The following is a 24,494-nucleotide window of genomic DNA, read 5'->3' as shown; positions in this document are numbered from 1 at the left end:
CTCTGGCGCCATCCAGTACGGAGTACCCACCAAAGACTTGCGTCGAGGAACTTCCTTTGATACTTGAGCGCAGAAACCAAAGTCAGAGAGTTTGATCTGCAGAAGATGTAAAAATAAACTTGTATTTGAGTTATGCGACGAGGAAAAATAATTTTTTGGTACCCAACTGGTCCATGAATATGTTGAAGCATTTTAAATCACCAATCCAACAAACAAGTACCTCTGAGGACTTTTCACTCGTAAAAGTAAAAAAGAATGAGAACAGCACTCTTTGACATCACGACATTAACAGATATGCCTCCGCCCACATTATTACATCATTATCAACACATGCAAAACAAACAAACAAAAAATAAAAATACCCCCGAGCGGGAGTGCCGGTCATCTCTGCCAGAGGTCGAAAGTAACTCTGTGCCAGACTGGAATAGGGGCAGTTCATAAAGTATGTATGCTCTATTACAGGGTTTCAAAACCACCCACCCCCCTCTGTATGCAGGCGAGTGACCCCCACCCCCTCATACATCGCTAATCGCTTGCAAAGCCAGCAGTTCCTTATGAACCGATGTTTGTAAGCCATGACAATGCAGTCCCTAGAGGTGTAATTTACCTTTTTCTTTTAATATCACAGCACGTCATTTATGAAAATAAAAGTACAAATTGACATTCAAGACAATGTTAATGTCATAAATGAAAGTAAGTGTGCATATAAACTTGTGTTCCATTGTTTTAGTTAAATCTGACAAAAGCTTCAAATGTAATATCTGTCTCGGAGAGTTCCGGTTCTCAAGTTAATACTATTTTTTGTATGTACTTTATGAACGGCCCATATGGGGAATCAGAGCGAAGTTTTAAGGGCTAGAAAATCGAAACGAGAGCAAATTTCAAAAAAATGGCTCGTGTTTTTCTAGATAATAGTCCATCGTATCTGAATCACTAATAACATTTGATCTCTCTTGATAAATGAGGGAAGAGATACGATTTGAAATAGACGATTTTCTCAACTTTGACAGCCTCGTGACGTTGACCTCGACCTTGGACGACCTTGAAAGTTATATCGTTGTGCATGTCTCATCAACCTCTATCCATTCCACCATTGGTTATTTGTCTCCACTCGGTTTGATTGTGGACGGACAGACGTACAGACTTCGAGACTGTTATTATTAGGTCATCTCTACTGAGATGATAGAGATGACCAAAAAAAGCTCAGATTCAAAGAATTGAATAATTTTTGCTGCCAGACCATGCACCCAATCAGGTTAAAATTTAAAACATATATTCCCCATGACTACTAGATAATAACTATGCCGTTTTACATCCATTCATGAAGCGAATCAAAAGAAACAATTATTTTTAAACATTTTCATTAAATCCTACATGGCTGACAGACCACATGTCATTAATGATTTGTGAACACCCCGGTATCATCAAAGCTTGGGGAAAATGTGTGTGAAGTTTCCCCTCGATCTGTCAAGCAGTTCTGGAGGAGGTTTCTAAAGGTTTATTCTTCAAAATATCCCAGCTGCCATACCATGGGACCAATGGCGTTAATATTTACACCATATATTACCCAAGGCGAGTAGATCATGTGTGTAGAATTTCGGATCAAACTAGTAAGCCGTTCTGGAGAAGAAGATTTTTGAAGGTTTATATTTTCAATCCAATATGGCTGCCAAAACACATGACCTATGATTTCATAAATTTACATTCTACCTGTATTTGGGTTGGGATCAGGTTCGGGAAGTTTCGTGTGAAACAGATAAGGTACGCTTTTCCAAAGATGGTTGCCAAACCACATGACTTATGATATGATGTCATCATTTTCACACTATATGCAGCAATGGAGTGAGATGATATTTGTGAAGTTTCATACCGATCGATGAAGCGGATCAAGAGAAAAAAAAAACTTTTAAAATATTTTCCTTCAATCCAATATGGCTGCCAAAACCATGTGACCTATGTCGTCAAAGGGAGGGAACTTTTTGTTCTTCATGGATAGGCAGTCATACCTGTAAAGTTTTTACCTCTATCTGCTCATCCGTTTCGGAGATTAAAAGAAAAAATTAAGAAAACAAAAAATGGTTGCCAAAGCACATGACTGATGACGTCATCAATTTTTTTCCTATCGCCCAATTTATCCCAAGACGGCTCAAATTTTCATACTTATCAGAGAAAGCATTCAATGTATGCAATTATGACGTCATAACGAAGTCACCTATGACATCATCGAAAAACAAATCACTTGTCCACAGCTTTTCGCACACCACTTATGCACACAAACAGTCACGGTTTTTCTCACTATTTACGCACACGAGCAGTCTTGAGGCCTTTCTCACACCACGTACGCACACGAGTAGTCTCGTGGCCTTTCACACACCATTTACGCCCTGCAGCACTCCATGCTCCGCACGGTTTCGCATGGGACCGGCGTAAAAACAAAAACAATCAATTCAAAATTTTCCAATCGTCCACACAAGGGTGGCTTGTGCTCACCCTGCACGATCCACATGCACTCCCCAGTACGTCGAGCTTTGCACACCGCAGAACAAACCCTCAACTTTTTTAACCATCCATGCTTTGGTGGTTCCCCAGCATGGATCATTTTGTCATGCCCTGCCTCGCACGCGGAGCCTCGAAGGGCCGGCGCGGATTCCAAATTAGTAAATTGAATCGCCACTGGAAGAAAAATTCCCATTTTTTCGGTTGACAATAATAAAGAATATGAACAGAGGCCATGGCGGTGTAGTGTCCAACTGTCGTGCCGCATAAATCAGTCTGAATTTACATTCCGTACTGGAATATTACGTAAAGGTGCTTGCCAAAATGTCTTGAAATGGCAAACCATGTGTGGCTGTGTGTGTCCACAGGCTTCATAACATCAACGATCTCAACGTCTCAGCGTGAGACTCAGGAAAATTGGGCGGCTCAGGAAAATTGGTGACGGAAAAAGCCAAAGCATAAGCATGTATGCCTGGTGTTGGCTTAATGGTTAGAGAGGTGGGCTTCGGATCCAAGGATCCCGAGTTCAAATCCCACTCTGCTGTTGAATTAATACCAGGTGGGGTTAACTGCCTGTCATCCTTCTGAAGTCGTCAAAATGAGTGCGAGCATACTGGTATCCTGCATCAGAGTGGCGACCTGTCAAGGATTGTGCCCAATAGCCAAAGAGACTGATTAGGCAGCACCAACTCTCTGCCCAGAGTATGGTCCCGATGGATGGATGGATGGATAAGCATGTAGCTTGAATGATGCAACTTCGATGTAAAGCGACCTAATTCAAAGCCTGGGTACCCATTGATTGACAATGCAAAATCTTCCTACTCCTTTGCCCAGCATCTCTGCTTCGTGAAGTTATGATGTAATTTCCTGTTTGGCACACAAGCCTCCATGATGTTCCTTCAAATAGTTACATTAAGTACAGTTGCACTGAGTAATCCTATTGTAGCATAACATCGCGTTGTCAATTGCCTTTATAAATTTACTCAAGTTACCTTGATTCAGCATCGAGTAATAGCCCAGGGTAAATATTCTCTCTGCCAACTTCAATGCCACATCACTGAAAATATGACTAATACAGGATTTAATTCCTTTGAGCTATGGGAGCATCTTGGCATCACTCCAGATGGCAAGGAGCACATGGACGTCATTGACAAACAGACTGTATGTTCGGTCATTGCTTATTAAAGCCATTTTGCAGGCAAAGGGTACAACCATGAAATGCACAAAAAAACAATGCAAGAAGATTAAAATGAACAAGGAACAAGGGTCAGGAATTTAAGAGGGGGGAAATGGTGAAGGGAAGGGGTAGGAAGGACAAGTCAACAATGCAGGGATGACACGAAGCATCAAGATATATCGAAGTGAAAGGTCACAAATAATTTATGACTCACAAAATGGTGCGAGGTGGAGGGGGAAGGGGGACAACACCTCAATTTATGTTCAGCAAAAAAAAATGGGGAAAAGCTGATCAACTGCAGGTTAAATCTGTACACCTTAGATTATGGTAAGGAATCATAACTTTGTTATATAAATTCTTCTGTTGTGATTTTTTTTTCTTGCAAGGTGGATTATCTCAACCATATTATTGTGTTGAGTGAACAAATTAATGCATTTTTTTTTGTTGATGCATATTGTAAATCCTTAATCCAATAGAAAAAGAAAAAAAACTGTCTACTCTAGATATTGTTTTCAATCCTTTCCAACATGGTCTCTGCTTTGTAGATACCTGGTTTGGATACTTAATCCCTTTACACATAAACTGTTACATCAACTCATCATAACAAAGTCGTACAAATCCAAAAGGGAGAGAGCGTGGTGGATAAAAGAATAGCTCAAAGGTTAGCTTAAGACTTGTCAAGTAAGAGTTTGATTGCTGACTCCTATATAAACTGTCACCTTCATGTTTTGCACATATCCCCGCTCCGACGACACTTCCCAGCACTCTACGATATGCACATTCAAGAACCACTTTAGCACCATCGGGCTGGCAGGATGGCCGAGAGGTATGCACACCCACCTTTGAGCCGTCTAGTCTGGGTTTCAACCTCAACCCAGCGACAAACTGTTATCCCCGTATCTCGCAGGCAAGGTGAGGTATCAACGTGTGTGCCGTCCCTCGGATAGACGCTAACCTGGGCGTCCCGTCTGCCGGCATTAGTTGGTTGGTGGATGTTAAAGACCCAACGGTGTCTTATGTGAAGAGGAGGTGACGTGACCTATTGCAGGCACCCTGAGCAAGTTACAAATTCCTACCCTAACCTACAGAGGGAGTGACATCAGCGGCACAGCCGCATCCTCAGCCAATGATGCCACTTGCAACCATGTGCTGCATACGAAAGGAGGAGGAAGAAGAATTTGCAGCATCATTCTGGAACCACCACCACCTTCAAGTAAAAAAAAAAATTCCAAATGTGGACGTGTATTACTACTTCATTATAACTGGATATAAATCCTAAGAACACCCAATCTAATACTAATTGCAATGGTTGAAAAAGAGAGAAGGCCCACCACAACCTTATGGCAATTTATGACTGGCACTAAATGCCTGCCCTATGAGCAGCATCACCCATATCCCATTAGCAAATAAATGAAAAAAAGGTCGTCATAGTGGCCAAAACAAAATGGCACATGTAATGAAAATTCTTACCCGCCCATCGGCCGTAAGCAGAATGGAGTCACTTTTAATGTCTCGATGGATGACTCCCTGCTCATGCAGATAGGAAAGTGCCTTGAGAACGGCAATGCATACTGAAGCAATCTGTTCCTCATTCATACTGCGTGAGGACAAAAATAATAAAATAAAATATATGGAAAAGCAAACAGGAAAAATTTTATCAATTATTTTGGAAAGTTAAAGATAGATGTGGCCTCATGCTGCCACAAAATACCACGCTAAAGATTGCCATTGTGAAAAACAATCTGTGGCCAAAAGTGAAAAACTGGAATTACAAAATAAAATTAAAATGTAAGCTGGGACGATCATGGGACTTCCCACTTGTGTAACAAAGCTTTAACTGAAATGCACTCTGGCTCTCACATGAATGGAAATGCAAGAAATACTCACATGATGAAAGGGGGCATAGTAGGGTGTTAAGGGAGTTGGGGGGGGGGGAGGTGAGGGGGGACAGTTCCTAGTTTTCCTTGTACAATAAAACACCAGGGTACTTTTTCAGGACTTCCAATCCCAGAGGAATTTAGTTCCTCCAAAACTTTTCAGTAGAGAACATACCTCATGTGAGTCACAATGTCTGTGAGAGCCCCACCCTCAAGAAACTCCATGACAACCCAGAGTTCATCAAGCACCAGGTAGCTGTTGTACATGTCCACAACATTCTCATGGTGATACTCACGCATTATAACGACCTGAACAGACACAGGAGGATAATTGTGATAAAAGCCCTAAATGGGTTGACCTAATTGATATTGCCAAATGACCACTTGGCTCATCATGGCTGCATCCCAGGTTTATGGTGTTGATTTTCCCATTATCTACAAAAGTCCTTGCAATTCATCAAAGTACATTTAGTCTCCCAGCATCATTGTCCTACATGCGATGTATGTATCAGCTCTACCACGAACACGAGAGCACTGAAAAAAACAAATGAGTAATTTCCCCCCAAACATGAAAGCTTTTTTTTTCATGCAAACAAGTGAACTGCTTGTGCTCCTGCATACCGTGATACAATATTGTAATGTCTTGAGCTAGCAGGATAGCCGAGAGTCAAGACGTACTGTCATGGCCAAAAATATTGGCACCCTTGTACTTTGTTCAAACAATGCACCATTTCTTCCAGAAAATTGTGGAAATTTATAAAAATCTTTTGGTATCCACACATGTATATATTTGGTTTGTAGTGGAACAAAACAAAACAAGCTGAAAAAAATTACGAAATCTGAGCATATTCCACGCAGAAATCCTAAAATGGCCTGGACAACACAATTGGCACCTTTTAGAAATTGTTCGAAATCATGAGATTTCAAGCAAGTGATTCTCCTTTACTTTGGAATTTAACTCACCTGTGGTGAGGTGCAGGTGCCTGCAATATAAAAATCACCCATTCGACCAGTTTGAATAGAGGAAAGGAGTCATTCTGCCGTTTTGTGTCGCTGTGTGTACCGCAATGAGCACGGAGAAAAGAAAGAAAACCAGGAATTGTATGAGGTCAGACAAGATTGTAGCCAAGCATGAACAATCTCAAGGCTAAAAATCCATCTCCAGAGACATTGATGTTCTTGTGTCCACCATACACAATGTTATCAGGAAGTTTAAGGCCCATGGCACTGCAGCCAACCTCCCTGGACGTGGCTACAAGAGAAAACTTGATCGAAGATTGCACGAAGGATTGTTCGAATGGTGGAGAAAGCACCTCGATCAACTGCCAAACAGATTCAAGCTGACCTTCAAACACAAGCTACGACAGTTTCAACTCACACCATCCGTCACCAACTCAATGATATGGGGTTCGATGGCAGGAGAGCCAGGAGGATACCACTGGCTGAGAGAGAGATGTAAGAAAGCCTGACTGGAGTTTGCCAAAACACACCTGAACAAGCCAAAATCCTTCTGGGACAATGTCCTGTGGACAGACGAGACCAAATTAGAGTTTTTTTGGTGAAGCACATCATCTCTATGTTTACAGAAAACAAAATGAAGCCTTCAAAGAAAAGAACACCTTCCCTCCAGTCAAACATGGAGGAGGTTCAGTGATGTTTTGGGGTTGCTGTGCTACTTCTGGCACTGGGTGCCTTGAATGTGTGCATGGCATCATGAAATCAGGAGATTATCAAGGAATTTTGGAGTGCAATGTTCAACCCAGTGTCAGAAAGCTGGGTCTCCAAAGGTCATCGGTCTCGCAGCAGGACAATGTCCCCAAACACACTTCAAAAAGCACCCAGGAATGCTTCAAGACAAAACGCTGCACTGTTCTGAAGTGGCCAGCAATGAGTCCACATCTAATTCCCATTGAACACCTGTGGGGAGTTCTGAAAACAGCAGTTGGGAGAAGGCACCCTTCAAATGTGGGAGAACTGGAGCAGTTTGCACAAGAGTGGGCCAAACTGTGAGTAGAGAGGTGTAGGAAGCTCATTCATGGCTATAGGAAGCGCTTGACTGCAGTTATTTTGTCCAAAGGTTGTGATACCAAATACTAAGTCTAGTGTGTTAATTTTGTCATGCCATTTCTTTTTATTTTCTGATTTAACTTCTGAATCAAAAAACAAAGGTAGTGCAAAACTAACCGTGAAATAAAGAATTGTGGAGACCAAATACTTTTTATCAGTTTCAACTTATTTTTCGAGAAAATTGTGAGTGATTTGACAAAAGTGCAAAGGAGCCAATATTTTTGGCCACGACTGTATGTGCACTCTCCTCTGAGCTGTCCAGCCTGGATTTGAACATCAACCCAGCAATAAACTGTCATCCTAGTGTTTTGCAAACAGGACGAAGCATCAGTGTGCGCATCGTACGTCAGAAAGATGTTAAGCCCAAGGTGCTGTCAGTTAGCATGTTCGTTGGAGGACGTTAAACATCACTATGGCATCTTTCAGAAAGAATGAGCGAGTTATCATCGGCACCCTGAACAAATTACATATTCCTGCCCAAACTGCTGGTGGTAGTGGTCTCGTCTTCCTGGAGGTTCCTTGACATCTGCGTACACTGATTGCTACCTTATTGTCGGCTGCTGTCTGGGCTGCAGCTTCTGTGCTGTGAATAAATTCACCAAGTAGTTCGCATATTTTAAGTGAACAGCAATCACCAACTAAATTTTTATTGCAATGTTTTAACAAGACTGCAAACTCAATTTTTCCAAAGGGCATTGCATAGACTTCACATACCTTGATGACCTTGAACATCGAAAGGTAGTACCAACATCATGCAATGGACAATTAAAATAAAAAATAACTACACATAATTCTACATCGGGACGTCGACCAATATGCTCTCCGCCCACATCAAGTCTTTGCTGACTTTAACTTTGACCTAAAACCCCCAAGACCATCTGGCCTCAATATGTAATCTGTGCTTATGTATCATTGTACATGTAATTGGTTTATTTCAAATCCCTACCTCAATATTTATTTTGACCTGACATGACCTCTGACATCTTGATGCCAAAATCGAATCAGTTCATCTTCGCATCATAAAAACTTTCACCAAGTTTGGTCAAAATGCCATCAATGGTTTACAGGTTAGCATGGCAACAAAAACTTTTACCTAGCAGGACCTCTGACCTTTGACCTCTTGATCCCATAATCTAATCAGTTTATATTTGCATCATGATAATACTTGTACCAAGTTTGACTTAGATCTTTTCAGCCGTTCTTAAGTTATTGCGGAAACGAAAACCTATCACGGACGCACAGACAGACAGACAACCTGAAAACAATCCCTCCGGTGACTGTCAGCGGAGAAATAAAAAACATCATTGGGTTTTTACTACAAAAACAATGCAGCGTTTCACTGGCAGGCGATTATTTCCCTACGAATAGTTTATTGCGGATCACTGGGGTTGCATTTGTGAAGAGGAAGCATCCTTCTTGCGGTAGTAACAAGCTGGGAAAAACAGAATGCTGTTAATTAAAAGAGAAAGATGGTGGAGTAATTGCTCTTACCAAATCACATTTTGACTGGGTCAATTCATTTGTTTTGGGGATAATCAACAAGAATGTCGATATAAATCAGCTCCGAAATAACGCTTGATAAATATAAAGTACACCTATACAATCATACCGACTTTTGTTCTCATATGGATTACCCAATTGTGACCTAGCTCCTGCATATTCATGCACTACAACATCCAGGCTACGACAGGAAGGGGTGTCATCACATTTACGAGTGAAAGTGAAAGAAAATGAATTTTAATTCGAAGAATTGTTTCATACCACAAGAGAACCAACTTCCAATTTTGTCACCAGTTAACATTTTGTAGTGGACTCTTAAATGCTTCCAGTGAAAATTGGGATGAGGGATTCAAATGCTGCCTCAAAGAAGCAGACTTACCAATTGTGGGACAAAAATCAAAAGGGAACAAAAACAATGTTCATCATTGAAGGAATTAACAAACCTCGTTGAATAGCAATTCTCGACGTTGCTGCTTCCTCAAATGCATCTTCTTAACAGCCACATGTCGCCCTGAGCGCTTGTCTGTGGCCAGGCAAACGATGCCTGTGGATCCCTCACCTATCTTTATGAAGTTCTCCAGATATTCGGTAGGATCTCCCAAGTCAACCACCTGCTGTAAAGCTGCACGGAACTGTTCATGCGAGATCCTTGTTGGAGCGCCAACGCCTCCGCTTCCACCACCACCACTACCACCACCAACACCAGAAACTGGTCCTGCTGTCGGACCTGGTTGAGGTTGAAGTTGTAATTTCTGTGGTGGAGGTGGCCTTGGAGCCCCATAAGCTGGAGTAGTGGGAATCTTTTGTGGAAAAGGTTGTGGAGGACGTGGTCCATCAAATGGACGAGAGGCTGGCTGCGGACTATTGCCCCGAGGATACTGCGGAGGGACGGGACAAGGCGGTGGGAGAATGGCAGGCTGTTTTGTTTGGGCACGAGGTGGTTGTTTGATATAGCGAGGCTTGTGTTGTGGAGCTTGTCCTGCATAAGCTGGCGGATTGTGGGCCATCTCAACATGACGGGAAGGTGGCGACCCTCGCCTTTGTTCTGCATCCACTCCCAGTCCAATTGAAGGGTTAAACTATGAACAAGAAAGCAATAAACTCAGTTAAATACAAAACAAAAGACAACAGCTTTAAACAACTGCACAAGAGGCACAAAATTCCAAACCCAAAATCGACAAATATTTCAGTCAATCAGTACAGAGAAATCCGTGCCTCACACAGCCAATCAAGCAGCGTTACTCATATTTTATTGCAGATCGAGCATCAAGACAAAGGAAATGCCTCTTATTTTTCAGTTCGTAACCAATGTGTTGTAGGAAAGCTACACGAGATCACAATGAAAGATTTTGAGCTCCCATCGATTTCAAGTTGAGCAGCAATGTGATTGTTCAAGTGGCATCACACCACACTTTCAAAATGGCTGCCTCGCTGGACGTGCAAATGAAGCAGAGAATGGTAATTGAATTTCTTACTGCGGAAGAGGTTCCTCCAGTGGTTATTCATAGGCATTTAAAGAATGTGTACAGCAACTGTACAATTTGATGTGAGCACGACTTTTTCCTCATTTTGTCGAGTCAAAGACAAATAAATTCCCAATATATATACATATATATATATATATATATATATATATATATATATATATATATATATATATATATATATATATATATATATATATATATATATATATATATATATATATATATATATATAAAACACACACACACACACATATACGCACACGCACCAAAGTCCTTTGTGACTCAGCTGTCGCCAAAAATAACTAATTCACCACATTCAACAGTGCAAATTTAACCAGAAACTTCATTGCAAAAAAATAACGAAAACACGCAAATTATTTGCAGTCACACACGTATGTAATATGTCCTTTATCGAATTGAGAACAACTTGGCCAATCTCCACAACATTTTGCATACTTGCTAGGGGTACTTGATGCTGATTTAAAGGGGGAGGCATGGAGGGGAGCATTGGGCCACAACCAAAATTGTTATTGGGGGGAGGAGGGGGGTGGGATGCAACGATAATTTTAATAAGCAAAATTTTTGAAAAGGGGGAAGGGGTGAACACCAAAATTTGCATAAGAAAGGTGAAGGGGGTAGGTTATTGTGCAAGTTATTTCACAGACCCCATAATTCTCTGCCAGAGGGACCAAATACATACTGGTTGCTTAAAATGTGCACTAATATCTGACATCACTGAGTCAGAGCTAGACCAAACAAAATGTGCTAGCCTAATTACCAAATGTTGGCTCGCATCACAATACCATAATAAGCGTCCAAGCCCCATGGCTCACAGGCATAGAGTACAGCTTCCAATACAAAAGAAAAACCAATAATAATAATAAAGCAAACAAAGCATCATATACCCACTTCTCATGAACCCTCAAGCAATCCCAGTTTAAATCTGTCACAGCATCTCACGCATACCTTTGAAGAACCATGGGATGCTTGACGTGGAAAGCTATTTGCCTTATACTGTGGTGGAAGATGTGGTGGTGGTGGCTGGCCCTGTTTGTGGCTGCTCCTCACACCAGATTCTTGCATACCAATTATGCCAGAACGAGGCCTTTCTTTTCTCTCAGCCCCTGCAGATACTCCATGAACGCTGACGTAGGAAGACTTTGGCCGACGTTCGTCATTGGATGGGCCAGTTGGCTGCTCACCTCGGGATCTAATTCGAGCATGGCCCTCATTCCCATTTTGCCGTAAATGCTGAATTCCATAAGGAGTGGACTTGGGTTGTCCGTCATCAGCTACAATTCTCTCTCGTCCACCTCTTACTCCTTTGACAACACCTTTCCCACCACAAATTTCACGTTCTTTGAGCAGTGTGTTGGCATCTAGCTCCCTGTGACGTGATGAAGGTGGGCTTTCCTTCCGAAGTGAGTTGGATCGTGATACAGACACTGCTTGCAGCTGTGCCAGCAAGCCATTCAAATGTTGCTCCGATAAGATAGGTGCTGGGGGCATTGGTTTTGTTCCCCTCACGATACTCTGGTGAATCCAAACAGAAGTGAGACAAGGGCACAATCAAAAGGTTGATTTCAAAGAATCAAAAGCACAATATTTAACAACAAATACAACTTTTGATAAATATGGACATAAGCATTACAACAAAACAGATCACAATGGCATAAATACTGACCCACAACCTCACCTTCATAGGAGCTAGCTCGATGGGAGTGATGTAAGAGGGGTCCACCACTGGCTTGGGGCGGTTGGCCGTGTCTGCAAGCAGACTTTGCCATTGTGGTGGAAGGCCTGTGAACTTCTGCTCTTCCTTATCAAAGTCGGTGTGGAACCGGTGTTCAAAGTTGGATGGTGCCGAGATCTCTATCTTCTTCTTTTTCTTACCAAACATCTTTAAGCGTGTTCCTCAAGAAGGTCTAGAAGGGCAGAATAGACTTGGTATTAAAAAATGAAATCGTTAAAATTAGTAAAAGTGGAACAGGAAACCGAGGAAAAGGGTACAAAATGGACAAATTATGAAAACCAGAGATAGATGGAGATTGCGAAAGTCTGCTTCATCAGATAAAAAAAAAGGTTTATCCAAAGAGAACAGATCTGCCAATGTAATGTGTTTAAAGGCAGGATGACAACATTCGAGTCGATGCAAACATCGTAGGATCACATCAATGCAATGAATTGTTCACACTGCATATAGGAAAAAAAACACAAACACTTCTGTGTGGAACCAAGACTGAACTCGAATACTTTTGCGAAAAAAAGAAGCAAAACAAACAAACAAAAACTATTGAGGGATTGAAATCCAGTTAGGGAAGAAAAACCAAGTGTTCACCACATTGTTGTCCAAAGCAATTAATCTTTTTCTTCTTTGTGTGCAGCCTGTGACTGCTGGTTGCATCTTTGGTTGAGGGCGCAGCTACGCCGCTGATGCAATGCCCCCATTACCATTACTCTGGTGCTCATTTTGCTGACCTCGGAAGACAACAGGCCAAGTCAATCCCACCTGGTGTTAATTCAATGGCACAACGGGGGGCTTAAACTCAGGTCCTTGAGATCCCAAGCTAGCCACCCTAACCGCAAAGCCAACACCAGGCGATCTTCCAAAATAATTAATCAAAGAACTGGATTCAACTATTAAAGGCTGTCCTTATATTTTACAGAATAATAATATTGTAACTTAGGGGCTCGCAGGATGGCCTCGAGGTATGTACACTCTCCTCTCAGAGAGGTGAGCGCATTCTCCTTTAAGCTGTCTTACTTGGGTTCGAATATAGACTGAGCTAAAAAACTGTCATCCCGGTGTTTCACAGGCAGGGTGATTCATCACTATGTGCCCCTCCCTCGGATGGACGTTAAACTGGGTGCCCCGTCTGTCAGAGTTACTTGGTGGATATTAAAGATCCCACGGTGTCCTACACGAAGAGTAGGCGAGCCATCGCCAGTACCCTGAACAAATTATAAATTACTGCTCGAATCGACTAAGGGAAAGGAAATGGCAAACCACCCAGTATAACCCTTGCCAAGAAACCGATTCGGCAGTACCGACACTCTGACAGGGTATGATACATCAGAATATTATACGATAGAGCACAGTCATCAAGCAGAGCTATCACAAGCAGGGTCTTATTTGTATTGGGTAAAGATCTCACAGAAAGTTATAACAAGAAGAAAAATAGCAATCAGAGATTGCAGACCCTCACCAGGACTTCTTTTGAGTGGCGTATTTTTTACAAGTTTTATGGTATATCCAATATGGCTGCCAAACCATGTGACCTACGATATCATATATGTGAACCTTTTGTTCCTCATGGACAGGTAGTCTATGGACTCACGGACATATGTGTAAGGTTTCGCCTCGATTTGTTCAGCCACTTCAGAGAAGAGGATTTTTGAAGGTTTTTATATTTTACTTTTTAAACAATGTCTGCCGAATCACATGACCGATGACGTCATGAATATTATCTACATATCCAATTTATCCACAGATGACCCTTAAAATTTTTCATACTAATCGCACGTGGCGTTCCACACATGCAATTATGACATCATAATGAGGGCACCAATGATGTCATTGAAAAAAAAGTCAATCATTCCCCATGAATACTTGCCATGTGCCAAGTTTCAATTTTTTCCTTGTTGCGGTTTCAGATACGGAGGTCCAAAGTTTTTCCGCTTTTCCAATATGGCTGCCACACCACGTGACCTAAGACGTCATAATTATCATGAAAACATTCCACATGAGTATTCACACTACTGGTGAAAAATTTGTCTCAATCCGCCAAGCGGTTGCAGAGAAAAACATGAAAGTTCTGTGTGGACAAAGACAGACAGACAGACACAAATGCAATACACTCTCCTCTGGTGAGGGTAACACCAAAACAATGGGCCGAATTATTACACGAGGATAAAAAGGAACTTCTATGCAGCAGGAGGCCATTCAGCCCACCAAGCATGGGCTCGTTACATCTATCTACATCATATCAATTTAATACAATAGTTTGTCAACTTGAATTCACTTGGGGAAGGGTGTGAGGAGTGAAAGAGCAGGGATGGGAACAGAGGGACAAGTACAGACATCAACAGTGTGTGTGTGTGTGTGTGTGTGTGTGTGTGTGTGTGTGTGTGTGTGTGTGTGTGTGTGTGTGTGTGTGTGTGTGTGTGTGTGTGTGTGTGTGTGTGTGTGTGTGTGTGTGTGTATTGTTGTGGAAATGGCCCTTAGTGCGTTATTAAATATATGATTAGCCCAGATCCCCCATTAAATGCATGTTTAGCCTGGTAAATGGACGTTACATGTGTGTCTGGAGATGTAGGAAGCATGTTCATTGTTCGTACGGTGGTGTACCGAGAGGTTCTTCTTCTTCGTTCCCTCTCCGAATGAGTCCTCACCCAGCGCTCTGGGAGGGGGAGGAGTTTATCGGCTTCGTGAAGGGGTCGCGCCCCAAAAGCGAAAGGAAGAAAAACTGCAGGAGCACCAGGAAGGTGAGAGGGAAACTGAAAGCGTGAGTCTACCATTTTGGCAGGAAGAGAAACTGCCTGCGCGTCGAGTCTGCCATTTGGCAGTAAGAGAAACTGAGAGCGTAAAGTTGGGTGATCGACTTTGTGGAGGGGGGGTTTGCCCGGCTGTTCCTCCTCGGCCACGGACCCAGCCTGCAGAGCCCAACACCTCGATTTGGCCTGATCTGGTGAACAGGCCAGGCCTGGACTTGTATGCTGGACCTTGTGAAAAGCCAGCTGGAGCATATCATAAATCTTTTGTCTCGGGCCGTCAACCTCGCGGGGTCTGGACGCGCCAAAGAGGGCGTACGCAAGCGGTGCCGGGAGAAGAAAAAGGATGACGCCACCATTTTGCCACGCAGCGTGTTTGAGCTTGGGTCCTCGAATTCGTGGACATCGGCTTGTCACGAGCCACATTCGTGCTTTTGACACTTTTCCTCTCGTCCATGAAGCATCACCAAGTACTCTGTGTCTTGTCTGCATTCTGTCCGTGTCTTGTCTGCATGTTGTCTAAGGTTGATCTCGCTAGGGTCCCCTTCGAAACCCGTAATCGGTAGCTCCCTAGTTAGGAACGGGTTATAGATTGAGTATAACATTGTCGTGCATGCTTGCTTGTGTTGTGTTCCCCAATGTGTTCCCAATAAATCTGGCTGATTCGTATGAAGTTGTCACTTTGGGTTTGTTCGTGCCGTGCTGAGAAACAATTTGCTCGATTGGTATATAAAACCAAAATGGTTACAGACTGGCAGAATTCGCTCAGTCTCTGACAAAACCAGTCTGTAACCGGGGTCTATTCCCCAAACTGGTAAGGTCCAGGTGTACGTTGGTACCGCGATTCGAGGCACGTGACCCGAGGCCTGTGCCGAACCAGCCGGTGTAATAACCCCGGAGATGGCGGGGCTGTTAAGTGACGCCGAATATTCAGCATTTGGCTGTCGAGAGTAGGGTGCGAGCCCCATCACTCGTCCGAATCCTTAACACTGGGGTCAAGAGTTGGGTGCGAATCCCGCCACCGCTGAATCGAAGGGGTGGCTGAATCGCCACCCCTTCGAGAGGCTTCTCCAAGAAACTCGAAGGGAGGCGGGGCCGAAAATGGGGCGGAGCGAAGGGCGGAGCCCCGCGCTACAAAAGGCGGACAGGACGGACCTTGAGGAGTTGTTATGGTGGTTGGTCGAGAGTTGGAGTGAGTGGTTGGTCGAGGGTTGGTCTTCATGGTCGTCTTCTGGTTCGAGTCGCGAGCTTGTTGTTCCTGCCTTGCTTCGTTGACCCGTGCGTGAGCGCGGAAAACAGCACCGAACAAACCCCGTCTGTTTCCCCAAAACCCCATCCGTACCGTCGAGCGGACCACACGAGCGACACGCGGCACGAGCTCGCGGAGGGGGTAGTGTTACGGTTGTGGAAATTCACAAACCATCATTCAGGTCCCGTAGGTGAGATATCTCTGTAAGTACATGTGTATTTCGCCCAAACCCGTTGTATGGAGGGAATTTGTGTGATCCATCCGGGCTGCGACGCTTCGAGTTAGCCATTTTTTCTGTTCTATCTTTTATTTCAAACAAACAGCATCTCAACAACCACGCCATCCCCACCACAGCGCCAACCACACTACAACCACGCCACCTCCACCATCAACGCTACCACATCTTCGTCACTCGCCATTCAGGAGGCCCTGTGCGGTTACGATCTCCGGGAACAAACAAAAACCAACGGCTATGCTCGGGGGGTTTTACCGCCTGTTTCTCCCGTCGAGGTTCTCCGCGCTCGGTGTGGAGGAGGGGCGATGCAGGGGTCAAAGGTGAGAAAAGGTGGGGGCCTCTTTTTGGGGGAATAATTCCCTGGCTCTGAGCCAAGACTGACTCCCCCGGCCCCCGCACGGCACGGGGTGGAGGGAAAGCGAGAGGTCACGTCACATACATATATACATATATACATATATATATATATATATATATATATATATATATATATATATATATATATATATATATATATATATATATATATATATATATGTCAGTGGATCTCATCTGTGGGACGTGCTGGATCGACAAGTCCGATCCACGGCGGCTCCACCTCGCAACTTACAGGACTTGAAGGATCTGCTGCTAATGTTTTGGTGCCAGATACCACAGGACACCTTCAGGGGTCTTATGGAGTCCATGCCTCGGCGGGTTGGCGCTGTTTTGGTGGCACACGGAGGACCAACAGCATATTAGGTCGTAATGTTTTGGCTCATCAGTGTATATATGCACTGTATATAGAATTAAAAATTTAAAAAGGATTTTTAATTTTTAGAAACAAAATTCAATTTGGGGGGGAGGCTGGGGGGTATTTTGAGGGGTCAGGGGGGGGCAGCACGGTTATGAGGCGAGGAAGGAACAGTCAGCACATTCACTTTTGAATGATACCCTCTCACAGGCATTATAATCATGACATGTAAACAATCACCCATCCATACCTCAGCTCCCAACCATTCCTGCCAATGTCCAAGTACCTCCCTACCCAAATATTTCTGGGTATCTATCTAACTCTAATTTAAACATATCTACTGTTTGTGCTGCCATTAGCTTTCTAGGGAGAACATTCCATGCATTTAACAACTCTGAGTGAAAACTACTGCCTCACTACAGTCTTAACTCTTCTCTTTTTTATTCTGAAACTGCAGCCCCACATCCTTGCAGTCAGTGTCCATTCTGCTGAAAAACCTCTGCACTTAACTCTATCTATACCCTTCATTATCTTAAACATCTCCATCAGATCCACTCGTAATCGCCTCCTTTACAATGTTTAAAGTCCTGGCTCCTTCAATATTTCCTCATGGCTGAGTCTAGCTGGGCCCACAATCAATACAAGTTGCTCTACACTGAACCCTTTCTTTGGCAGTGACGTCTTTCCTCAGATGTGGTGACCAAAACCGAACACAATACAGCGATTCCTTGTAAAATGTGCTTTCATTATTAAGCGGCTGAAGAATTTTGGACCATTTCTCATATAGCACGTAAATTTTCATTACTACGTGGCTGCGAGCAAATCACCCGGCCACCACTCCACACCAACTGAACTAGTCCAAGATGGGCCGCGGGATGCTGGGCGTGCATGGACCAATACGTGGCAACCTAAGGGTTCTTAATCAGCCTCCGGTTCTTTGGCAGCCATCTTAGTGGATGCGCGCACCAAATTTATCGTGAATGTATCTGCTAAAATTATAGCGTAATACAGTACTGTAGCTTGTGCACCTTTCGACACCATGACTGGTTAGGATGAAATTAAAAGTAAGAAACAAAGGAAAGCTATTTCTTTAAAGGTGAAATTAGAATTGATTGAATGATATGAGAAAGGGGAACGAGCAGTGGACATTGACCTTGCTCTTGGACTTTCAAAATCCAGTTTACAAACGATTCCTTCAAATCGTTGAAATACAATCAAAGCGAGCGTTTGGAGTGTTACGAGCGTTTGGAGTGTTACGCCATTAACTGCAATGAAAGCAAGTCGTTCACGATTGGGCATCATGAAGAAGATGGAACGCTTCCTTGAATGAACCCCTCAGTAACTCCACACCATTGACCCTCACCTCCACAATCACAATTACCGCAAGCAACAACATGTAACACATCAGGTTAGTGAAATTGGCTTTTATTAGTTCCCTACCGGTTTCATTGGAGGGGATGATAGGTTTGCCCTCTGAATGTCCGGCCATCCCACTTGTGGTTTTTCAGACTTTTTTCCATCATCCCCTTTAACGCATTCAACTGAAACATGGTGCATGGCTTTATTATGATAAGATACAGAACAAGTTCGAGTTTCAGGGCAATTAATATTTCAGTTTTGCCTTTTTTGGACTTAGAAAATATCACATCGGTAAGGGACTTTGATTGCAAAAAGAGTCCGTCCGTGTCTCAATGACTGTGTTCCTCTCCCTCCTGACTGTTTCTTCCTCTCTCCTCTCTCCTCTCTCCTCTCTCCTCTCTCCTCTCTCCTCTCTCCTCTCTTCTCCTCTTCTCCTCTTCTCCTCTTCTCCTCTTCTCCTCTTCTCCTCTTCTCCTCCTCTCCTCTTCTCCTCTTCTCTTCTTCTCTTCTTCTCCTCTTCTCTTCTTCTCTTCTTCTCTTCTTCTCTTCTTCTCCTCTTCTCCTCTTCTCCTCTTCTCTTCTTCTCTTCCTCTCTTCTCTCTTCTCTCTTCTCTCTCTCTCTCTCTCCACATCCTGAGAGAACCTCCACCAATTACATTGTTGCCATTGAAGAGTTTCATCCCTGTCTGTCTGTTTGTTTGTTTGTGTGCAGGATATCTCAAAAAGTTGTGGATGGATTCGGATGAAACTTGGTGGACATTTTGGGTGTGTGACAAGGAAGAAACGATTCAATTTTGGTGAAGATCAGAATCCAGATCCGGATCTGATAATTTTTAAAGTGATTTTTCACCATTGAGAGATAGGGCTAAACCAATATATATTGAGCACGATATCTCAAAAAGTTGAGGATGGATTCAGACGAAACTTGGTGGACATGTTGGGTGTGTGACAAGGATGAAATTATTCGAAATTGGTGAATATCCAAATCCGGATCTGGATACGAGAATTATTTAACCTTTCAAGTGATTCTTCACCATTGAGAGATCGGGCCAAAAATTATAAAGTACTGTGTAGCATGATATTTCAAAATATAATGGGCCTGATATGTTCTCATGGATCAGGAATTATGTGGCAGAGGTATGCGCTCTCCCGAGCACACGTCTAGTTTCTTATGGGAAAATTACTTTCGCTTTCTGCGTTTTCAGCTAACACGGTAAATTCTCAGAATAACTACTGTGTTAAACGAGGAATACCATTATTCTCGATGAGACCTCACTATATTCCTTTACAGAGTTAAAACGCTTACTCCTTTGATAATCTAAACCCCTGTTTGTTTTACCTATAGCCTAACATTGTCCTGTCTGATTTACCCCCCCCTCCCCACCCCCACCCCATATCTATTGCCACCATCAGATCCTTCTATGTGACACTCCAAGGTTGCCCCTTGCATCATATAATCCCTATTTTCATTATTCACCCCCAATCCCAACCCCAACACCTGCTCAGGTTAAATTGCATCTGCCAATCTTTTGCCCAATCTATGCGTCAGTTATAAGCTGGATGTTGTGGTCAATTTAAATATTCGTAAATACATATAAATGAACGAGTAAAATTGATGGTTACATGTTATAAGTTTCATGCATCACACGTCAGTAAATTGTAAAATAAACTGCTTGATGTAATGAGCTAATTTTGACTGTAGATGGCAGTATTGTATTGTAAACTGTCTGGTGAGCTTCGTGAAGGTGCTGGAACGTTCTCAGACGAAAATTCCAGGATAGTTTAGAATCACATTTGCTGGAAGATATGAGATTGTTCTGTGATACTATATTGTTGCGGTTGTGGAAATTCACAAAACATCATACAGGTTCCCCGGAGATCAGTTATTTTGAAAAGTATGTGTTTAAGGTTAGAATCCCCACCGATGTGTAAAGGATATTGTTTGTGTGCCGGGCTGTGTATCTTTGAAGTAGCCATTATTCTTTTTTTTATCTTTTATTTCAAAACATCGCAACACCATCATCTCCTACAACGCGAACAGACAACAGCAGCCGTCATCCTACATTCTACAACAAGCAACGCCACCTCCACACCACCGTCATTAGGCGCCCCGGCGAACGGCCGTGGCGCGAGCCAATTAGCATATTCGGATCACAGGAAGGCTTTCCTGAAACAAACCAGTGACGTCAAACATGGGGTTTCCAGCGAGGCTTTCGAGGGGTGAGAGGTCAGAGGTGAAGAGTGGGTGGAGCCCCGGCCTCGGGTGAGAGTTCAAGGGGCGGCACGCCAGATCAATAAAAGGGCGGAGCTCGACGCAGTCGGTGTGTCGCAGAAGCGGGAGAGAAAGCCAGTCATGGAGAAGTCGAGTCGGCGAAGTTGGAAGCCAGTCGAGGTGGAAGCAGCCAGTCGTGGAGAGTCGGCGTCGCGGGGAGGAGAGAGAGTTTGTCGGAGTCCGAGGCGCTTGGGACGACGGTCGACGGGACAGCGGCGGAGCTTGGTGGTCCGGGCGAACGGCCCTGAAGGCGGTCGAACGACGTCGTTGAGGTGGTGGACGGGTCATGAAGAACATCAGCTCTAAAAGAGCAAGGACCCGTTCACTCCTCCGGAAAAAAAAAAAAAAAAAAAAAAAAAAAAAAAAAATCGCCGGCCAGGCCCGACCAAAGGCCGCGACGAGAGCCGGACCACCGAGGAGAACCAAGCAGCCGCTCAAGCCGCTCGCACAGCTGCTTAAGCCACTCGGCCGCTCAAGCGACTGGCGCGTTGCGACACGAGGGCCAGGCAGAGACACCATGGGTCGCAGACCCGTAGGCCTTCGAGCCGTCACCCGGGGCAGCCAGGTAACCTGCACGGCCTCTCGCGGGCCTTCGGTCATCTAGGCTCCGGGTTCGAATAAAGGTTCACGGGCCCGTTTCTTTTCTGGGTTCTTGTATGAAAGTCTGTTCTGTGGCGCCTTGTCTTTGCAAGTAGAAATGATGGTTAAGTGCATGCCTGTACATAATTGAATATACATCGGCTGTCGGCTTTTCTCGTGTCATGTCCCCTTCCCCCATTGATTGCTTGTCTAAAAAGAAATGCCCCATTGTTTGAATGTAAACCTGCTCGTTGCGTCCATTCCTCCCATTGACTTACATGGCGTGCTCGGGAAATTAGCAGGCTGTTAAAGCCAATAAAAGTGGTCATTTGTTCCGACGGACCTTGGTGATCTCCGCTCGGGTCATGCACGGTGCGTGCACGGTAACAGCTCGCCCTGCTCAAGGTCCGTTGAGGTATAAATTCTCGGTACTTCTGTCTGCGTGGATAATTAGGTATATCGAGATTCGGCGATTAACCCTAAACCGCGTGGACAGAATATTGACAATTTATGGTGCGTTAAGGCACCCGTAGCAGGTTTCCGCAGTTGTCCGGAAGCTACGACTGAATTCCGGTTTTCGGCGGCCGCGGTTGGGCCGTAAGTGGGTGTCGAACAGGCGGAATTTGTAACAATATAAACCCATGAGAATGAGGAGTAGAGGGGGTGATATGTGACGAGCTGTGTTTGCATTGTCCCCATGCTCGATTTAACTCTGAGTGAACGAAGTGTTAATGTCCAGAGCGGTTGTTAGCGGGTGGAGCCATCGTAATCAGGTCGATTAAAACTCATTAAGATTGTGTATCGGGAAAGAATTCCTTTGAGCTTTTTAATCATCCTGGACAGGCCATTTTAGCAGAGGACACCACGAAGGGAAATGAAGAATCAACAGCCCCGAAGGACAGGGTGAACACACGCGAGTTGTGCCGGCAGAAACAACTACTCACGGGAATCGGAGTTGGACATTGCACGTAATGGTGAACTTCCTGACTGCTTGTTGGTTTGTGAACAGGATATCTCAAAAAGTTGGACAGATTCAGATGAAATTTGGTGGACAGGTTGGGTGCGTGACAAGGTAGAATTGATTCGATTTTGGTAAAGACCCGAATACGGATCCGGATACAAGATTTTAATTACTAAAATAATTCTTCACCATTGAGTGATGGGGCCAAAAACGATATATAGTGCGATATTTCAAAATGTTGTGTACGAGTTATGAGAAAACTAGGTGGATGAATTTACTTGGGTGACGAGAATAAGACGATTCGATTTTGGTTCACATCCAGATCCAGACCCCGCCTATCAGCAGGATACAAAACGTAAACTTCAGCCTGGTGGAGGTATGCGCTCTCGTTTTGTCCGATACATCCTAATCCATTCAGGGTACTAGCTCTTCCTAAAGCCTTGAGTATGTATACAAAGAAAAACAACTAGAGGCGCACTCTTCGACGTCACCAGATATGCCTCTGCCCACATTATTACATCATTATCAGAGTATGCCAGTACTCTCTATGTAGGGGTGGAGTGGAAGAAAATGGCCTCCCATCTGCTAGATACAAAACTAAAGTTATATCTTCTCTAAAAAGTCACTTAGACTACATATGAGAACCTACTTGATTTGTTCAGCTGATTGTTGAGGCAGGGATCACTTTTCATTTCTCCAGACCATGGAAGAAAAAAAAAAAGAAAAAAGAAAAAAAAATTAAATTAAAGGGAAAGAAAAAAACAAGTTCGGTCAAACCCAGATATTCATTTTTTCGTTAATAAATAATAATAATAATAAAAATATTTTTCAGACAGCATATTTCCGAGCTGCCTCTGTCAATGACAATGATTCCAGTACTATCTGACAGTTTTGCCTCGTGCCTCACCCTTTGTTATTGTAATATTAAAAGCTTGAAAGGATTCCACAAAATGGACGCAAAACTATATTCCTTTGTAAAAGAATTGGCAGGATCCGAGGGGTGGACGGGACTGTACAACTGTCAATCAGCCTCGTGGGGGCAGGGCCACTATGCATTTACCTCAATGTCATACATATGGACATCCAATATCAGGAGAAATATCATGCCTCGGGAAATCCCTTGTTTTTCAGTGTTATATTTATGAAAATAAAATAACAGCGAGGTGCAAGTGCTTCACACGGGACACACGTGATCACGAACCCTGTATCAAGGTAAAAACGGACCACGTGGTCAAGAATCTTCTCGAGTCACTGTTTCTCGGCGGCAGATTTGCTACGTACGTGGGCATATGCCATCGTCCAGAACAACCTGAACGGGGATATCCAATTTAACTCTGAATTGAGTAAATATTTGAACTGGCATTTGATGTTCCTTTAGTCTTTGTTTTGACATACCACATCGAGTGGAGTGGTCAATGTTCAATTCATCAGAGGTAACTATTTATTTCGCTCATTTGTACATATTGTTACGAATTCGCGCCCACCGGCATGCGAACGACCGCTTTTCACTAATAGCAGCCGCGTCGCCCACCGGACAGACAATTCAGTCGTGACCTTCCGGAACAACGCCGGAACCGTCACGGGTGGGTCCTCAACCCCACCACGGCCTAGACAATTTTCTACCCGCGCAGAATAGGGTCAATCGCCAAATCTCGATATACCTAAGTACCTGTGCGGGAAGCCTACCGGGAGTCCGTACCTCGGCGCAGGTCGGTTTGGACACGAACCGCTCAAGCGGTCCGTTCCATTCTGCAGTGATAACCGAGCGGGTATTATCACCCGACCTCGCCGGATCCGATTCTATTTAACGGGTATTTAAAACCCAACTAATATTCCGAGATGCAATATGGCGTTCCAATGGGGGAAAAAGACACGACGAACAGGTAACATTCAAACAAACACATATTTCAACATTGGATCGCACCAGGTCCGTCTTAAGACTGCTCAGGGTATCAAAGTAGTCTATGAACAACATCTAATTCTTTGAGAAACAAGCAACAAGACAGAGCTG

General features: G+C 43.8%; 1 protein-coding gene across 1 annotated transcript in view; it reads right to left on the bottom strand.

Annotated features, from left to right (window-relative positions):
* The window catches only part of LOC147031445 (serine/threonine-protein kinase PAK 4-like), an 80,626-nt gene that overhangs the window by 30,709 nt on the left and 25,423 nt on the right, over nt 1–24,494 (bottom strand). The window contains 6 exon segments of the mRNA XM_085863261.1: nt 1–96; nt 5,144–5,270; nt 5,726–5,859; nt 9,561–10,196; nt 11,571–12,137; nt 12,301–12,529. The exon segment at nt 1–96 is cut by the window's left edge and continues 30 nt beyond it. Of these exon segments, the coding sequence (XP_085719387.1) occupies nt 1–96; nt 5,144–5,270; nt 5,726–5,859; nt 9,561–10,196; nt 11,571–12,137; nt 12,301–12,504 (1,764 nt within the window). The 5' untranslated portion in view covers nt 12,505–12,529.

This window comes from Eptatretus burgeri, chromosome 2 (assembly GCF_056783735.1).
Source record: "Eptatretus burgeri isolate ZD-2024b chromosome 2, Ebu_testis_v1, whole genome shotgun sequence".
In the NCBI taxonomy this organism is placed as follows: Eukaryota; Metazoa; Chordata; class Myxini; order Myxiniformes; family Myxinidae; genus Eptatretus; species Eptatretus burgeri.
This window is presented reverse-complemented; position numbering and strand designations above follow the sequence as displayed.